Below are 6,000 nucleotides of genomic sequence, written 5' to 3'. Positions count from 1 at the left end.
GATGGCATACGTGGGCACGATGGAGGAGATGGCATACATGGGCACGATGGAGGAGATGGCATACGTGGGCACTATAGAGGAGATGGCATACATGGGCACGATGGAGGAGATGGCATGCATGGGCACTATGGAGGAGATGGCATACACGGGCACAACTCTCAGGCCAATGTTTATCCCATGAAACCATCAAGGCACCTAAAAAAATGCGCAGTGACCAATTATGTATTTCAAAGTCTGTTGGGGTTGGTCAGTGTGCATTTTTAATCAATCCAAGCATATAAGGGCAGTAGATTGTTTAATGTGACTCTTCTACTCAAAGTCTCTGTAACTCCTACCAAGTGCCCTTTTCCTGCACGTATGTGGTAAGAAGGTTAGGGAAGATTCTGATAGGATTCACCTGTGAGTGACTATGAACAGGATTTCCTGGAATGGCATCCTGCTGTGTTTGAAATGAACCTTCTAAAATGGAGGAGGGATTTCATTACCAGCAAGAGTCAGGTGTGGAGCATGTCCACTGGACCCAAAAGGAACTCTTGGTGCTATCTCATGACATAAAAAGTGTAGCAGGTAAACATTAGAAGTTGATCCATAGTTTAAAAGGAATACATTTCAGTGAGGCATAGGAAAAATGATTGTTCTGTATTTTTCTCCATGATGAGGAGACAATAATTGTTCAAAACATTTTTGCTAAATTTTTCACAAAGAAGAAAACAATTTAATTTGCAATGTTTCAAATTTTACGGTACTGTGATAGTTAAGGTTTATTGTGCCAACCAAGCCGATGAACACGTGTGGGATTAATTGAAGGGGCAGAGAGACAAATGGTTTGGTAAGGCTCAACTATCTGGTCTCTTGTTCACTGACGGTCGGATGAGTGTGCCTTACCTAGTTCTCTACTTTAGCTGGCAAGGCTCATTTCCTGCAAGACATCCCTGAGGAGAAGCCACATGGAAGCAGCCCTGATGCAGCCCTGGGTGCTGGAGAAACCACGTGGAGACACTTGTCAGTGATGAGATGCTTACTTACACGCTCACTGATTTGGCTTTCCTCCTGTATTCAGCATCATTTTGCGTGTTTTATGAGTTTGAGGATTTTATAGGTCAATGTTGGACATATGGGCTAATGGACTTATGGCCTTGGATAGCACTGGGTTGGGATGCTTTCTTAATGTACACTTAGGCTTTATATAAAACTGTCCCATAAAATATGAGTGTTTATGAATTTTGTATCTCTAGTCTACCCAGACTAACACAGGTACTAAATAAACATTAGCTTTAGCATTTTTTCATTTCCCTACATATTTATTATTTTCAACAATGAGAACGTGCTTAAAGTTTTGACGACATTTATAAAGGTCATGGAACAAGCATGATTTTCCCAATGATTATTAAGATCACTCTTCAGCTCGCATGGCCATTTTTATAAACCCATATTGGAAAAAGCAGCAAGGACTGCTTGTAAAAAAGATGATATAATTTCCATGTTCTCATGCCATGAGAAAATTCTCAGTTATTTAAATGTTAAAAATAAGAAAACTATTCTTTACCTCTATACATAAGTATTAAAGATTTTTATAAAATTTTGTTCATTTAAAAATGTTAATAAAATGTTTCAAATGAAAAATGTATTTTATTTAACTATACTTGAACACAAGCTCAGACGTCTTTTGATTTGCCACTTTCTCAAAGCACAAGTAGGATAAAGTCAAAGAATGTTACAAAATTTTCTTATGATATTGTTACCTATGTCCCTATTCTATATTCATATTTCTACTAATCAGACATAAAGTAATGTTCCAATTTTCCAAAAGATTAGTTAACTCTTAATACTTGGCATATTATTTCCTATGCAAGCAATAAAGAAACTACGAACATATTCTTGGCAATAAAGAATAACAGAAGAGATGGCCCTTTAACTTTCAACGCTCTACATTTAGCATTCCTTGCTTTCTCTGGCAGCTAACTTCTTGATCTGATTATATTTTAGCAGAAAGTGTAGTTGTTATTAAGTGCTGTTGAGGTCGGTCATACTACAGAGCTCCAGCCTTTTTTCTTTCTTCCTGGCTGCTTTACTTTACCAAGCATAATGTCCTTCTCCAGAGACCGGTCTCTCCTGACAACATGCCAAACTATTATTAACTCGGAAAGGGGACCAGGAATAAATTCTAAGCAAATATAGCATTATTACCCATAAGTCCCTAACATTCAACTACTGAAACTAAGTAAAGGCTGAGTGCACATAAGTATATCAACATGTACACTTTGAGCAATCCTCTTGTGTTAATATAGCACAAAAGTAGATTAAAAAGAGACCTTAGAATCTGTGGATAAATCACCAACTTATTAATAAGAAAATGTGACTACTGATTACAAGGAATTATTTTCTCATTAAGATATTAGGATGGAAAGTATGTACTGTCATCCAGTCCATGCTGATTCATACAGTAGTCAGTTAAGAACAAACAGCTACTATAACCTTTGTACAAAATCTTAAACAAAAGCAGCACCCCCAGAAAAGGTACCTTCTCGCTCTTTTGCTTTTCCTCTCTTTGGCTGTGTCTGAATCCACGATGTCCGCTCTGAGGCAGTCCAAAGTCCCCGAGAAGGAAAGGTGCTCTCCAAAGTACATTCGGTAGCAGAGTGGCATTGCATCCTGTGACTGGATCCCTGTGTGACTCAGAAGAGGTTTGAAAACAACCTAACAGACATAAAATCAGTATATTAGTTCACTTTATAACCCATTATTTATAGTGATTTTCCCCCTTTATCATTAGTACATATTACTAAATAGCGAAGCAAGAAGAGATCATATAATACATATGCTATAATCCTACTTAAAATTTTATTTGTTTAAAATCTATTATGCCGCTCATCTTCAAGTTAATCATAAGGGCAAAGATTCCTTGATTCTACCAGACTGAAAGTACAAAGAAAATAAAACTTTGAATTAGTTTAATTCATTTGATTCCATTTTGTCCCTTTTTCTTGCACAGCATTAAAATAATGTTTCCCAGTGAATGAGGAAATATCCAACCACTCATCACATCTCCTTGCTCTTCTCCCTCCGTCTCTATGATTATCCCCACGTCCATATTGCTGGGGACTGTCTTCCCCTCACCCAAATAACACCCATCTGCCCTCCAGCCTGTGATTGCCCCTCCCTGCCCCTCCTGTCCCTGGTAAACATCAAAGTCTATTTAATTTAGTGTAAAAATTTAGTATTTTTTTATAACTGGTCTCGTACAATATTTGTTCTTTTGTGTTTGACACATTTCACTCAGCATGAAGTACTTCAGGTTCACACATGTCACGAAGTGTTTCGGAGGTTCATCATTCTTCCTTAATGTTGCATAGTATGTTCCATCGTTTACCAGTTTGTTTACCCATTATACTACAAATGTGCCTTTAGCTGCTTTCCTCTCTTTGCTATTGTGAATAGTGCTGTGATGAACGTGCTGTTTGCTAAATGCCCCTGACTTGGTTCCAACTCACAGCGACCCTCTGTACAACCGAAGGCAACACTGCAAGCCCTGTGCCATCTTCCCAACCATGGATGTGTTTGAGTCTATTGTTGTAGCCCATGTCAATCCATCTCCTTGCCAGGGCTACTCTTTTCATTTACCAAGTACGACGTGCTTTTCCAGGGCCACGTCGTATCTTGGTTCCATGACCAAAGTATGTGAGACAAAATCTCACCATCCTCCTTATAGGGAACATCTGGTTATACTTCTTCCAAGGCAGATTTGTTTGTTCTTGCAGTGCAAGACACTCTCCTTATTCGTCGCCAACAATATAATTCAAATAATTTAATCTTCTGTACTCCGTTATTTATTATCTAACTTTCACATGAGCACAAAGCACTTGAATCATACCATGGCTTGGATCAGGAACGCTTTAGTCTTCAAAGTAACATTCTTGCTCTTCAACACTTAAAGGAGGACTTGCACAGCAGATTTTCACAGTACACCATTGATTTCTTGATTGCTTCTTCTATGAGCATTGATCACGGATCCAAAGTGAAAGCTTTGAAAAGTTCGATCTTTTCTCCATTTAACAAAATATTATCTATAAATTCAGTTGTGAGGATTTTAGTTTTCTTTACACTGATTTGTAATCCACACTGAAGGCTACAATCTAACAAAATATTATCTATAAATTCAGTTGTGAGGATTTTAGTTTTCTTTACACTGATTTGTAATCCACACTGAAGGCTACAATCCTTCATCAGCAGCAGCAAGGATTTCCAGTCCTTCTTGCTTTCATCATGCAAGGATGTGTCATCTCCGTACCAAAAATTGTTAACAAGCTTTCTTCCAATCCTGATGCCACATTCTTCATATAATCCAACTGCTCAGATTATTTGCTCTGCACATATACTGAGTAAGTGGGGTGAAAGGAAGCAATTCTGACACACACCTTTCCTGATTTTAAATAAAGCACTATCCCCTTGTTTTGTTCATATAACTGTCTCTTGATCCACGTACGGGTTCCACCAGAGTAAAATAGAGTATTCTGGAATTCCCACTCTTCTTCAGCTATCTGTAGTTTGTTATGATCCACACAGCCAATGCCTTGGCACAGTAAAACACAAACATCTTCCTGGTATTCTCTGCTTTCAGTCAAGATCCATCTGGCATCAGCAATGATATCCCTTTTCTTCTTCTGAATCCAGTTTTAATTTCTGGTAGCTCCCTATCAATGTACTAATGCAAATGTTGCTGAATGGTCAGCAAAATCTTACTTGCACATGATATTAATGTTTCATTCAATAATTTCTTCATTCTTTTGGGTCACCATTCTTTAGAATGGGAAAAAATATGGATATCTTACAGTTGAGTAAGCAGGTACCTCTCTTCTAGTTTTATACGCACAGGTGATTAAGCGCTTCAAGTACTTCATCAGATTGTTGGAACATTTCAGTTAGTATTCTGTTAATTCCAGGAGGCTTTTCCACTAATGCCTCCAGTGAAGCTTGCTTCTTACTTTAGTATCATTGGTACATAATCATACACTACTTCTTAAAATGGCTGAATATCAACCAGTTCTTTTTGCTAAAGAACTCTGTATTCCTTCTATTAGCTTTTGATACTTCTTGCATCATTCAATATTCTGCCATAGAGTCTTCCAATATTTGCAATTCAAGGCTGGAATTTTTCCTTCAGTTCTTTCACCTTGATCCACGTTGAGCGTTTGGTCAGTTTGGGGCTAACGCTAGGTCTTTGCACATTGCGTTGTAATACTGTGTCTTCTCAAACGGCCTTTGAAATGTTCTAATAAACTCTTTTACTTCACCATTTTTCCATTTGCTTTAGTTACTCTGTATTCAAGAGCAATTTTCAGAATCTCTTCTGATATCTACCTTGGATGATCTCTTCTTCCTTTCCTGTCTTTTTAATGACTTTGTTTGCTTTCTCCATAGGTGACCTTCCTGGGGTGGTGGTCTCATCACTTCGTAACTTGCATTTATAAATTACCTATATACTGTTCTAAATGTTACATGCAACATCTTAAAGGTTAATTTCATGCAAATACTTTTTAAAGGCTCATTTTTTTTTGCATGAAGGTTTTAGGCACCAAATAAAGTTCGAATTTCAAGGTTTACATTGCTTAATGGCTCCACTGCAAAGTACTGCTTACGGAAGGTGAGTTGGGGTAAAGAGGGTGGCTCACCTGTGCATCAGCAAGCTGAACGGCTGGAAACCCCTGGTTTGCTTCTTCTACACCTGCCCCGTCAGCCTGACTAGTGCTGTGCTGAGAATGTGTCCCGTCCAGTGTGTTCTGGTCACTAGACAAGACAGTGTTGAAATCCGAGGCAGAGGGTATTGTAGGAAGATTGGGTGCAACACCTAACAGAGCAAAATTTTAAGAATAAAATGTAAATCATTTGGAAGTGAAAACAACTTAAAAGTGATACAGTTACACAAATTCGTTTAGTCTGCACCTACTACCAAACCACTTAAGTGCATATAAATTTATAAAAATGAAAATATTTTCAGAAAAT

At 38.0% G+C, this 6,000-nt stretch overlaps 1 protein-coding gene across 3 annotated transcripts in view; it reads right to left on the bottom strand.

Moving 5' to 3' along the window:
• The window catches only part of KIAA1109 (KIAA1109 ortholog), a 195,776-nt gene that overhangs the window by 98,455 nt on the left and 91,321 nt on the right, over nucleotides 1–6,000 (bottom strand). For all 3 annotated transcript variants that reach the window (XM_045287399.1, XM_045287398.1, XM_004711839.2), the window contains exons 43-44: nucleotides 5,670–5,845; nucleotides 2,522–2,697 (exon numbers count right to left, since the gene is read on the bottom strand). In XM_045287399.1, the coding sequence (XP_045143334.1) occupies nucleotides 2,522–2,697; nucleotides 5,670–5,845 (352 nt within the window). The remainder of the gene's footprint in view (nucleotides 1–2,521; nucleotides 2,698–5,669; nucleotides 5,846–6,000) is intronic.

This window comes from Echinops telfairi, unplaced genomic scaffold (genome assembly GCF_000313985.2).
Source record: "Echinops telfairi isolate 266 unplaced genomic scaffold, ASM31398v2 ScPeMD7_14;HRSCAF=57, whole genome shotgun sequence".
NCBI classification, from domain to species: Eukaryota; Metazoa; Chordata; class Mammalia; order Afrosoricida; family Tenrecidae; genus Echinops; species Echinops telfairi.
This window is presented reverse-complemented; position numbering and strand designations above follow the sequence as displayed.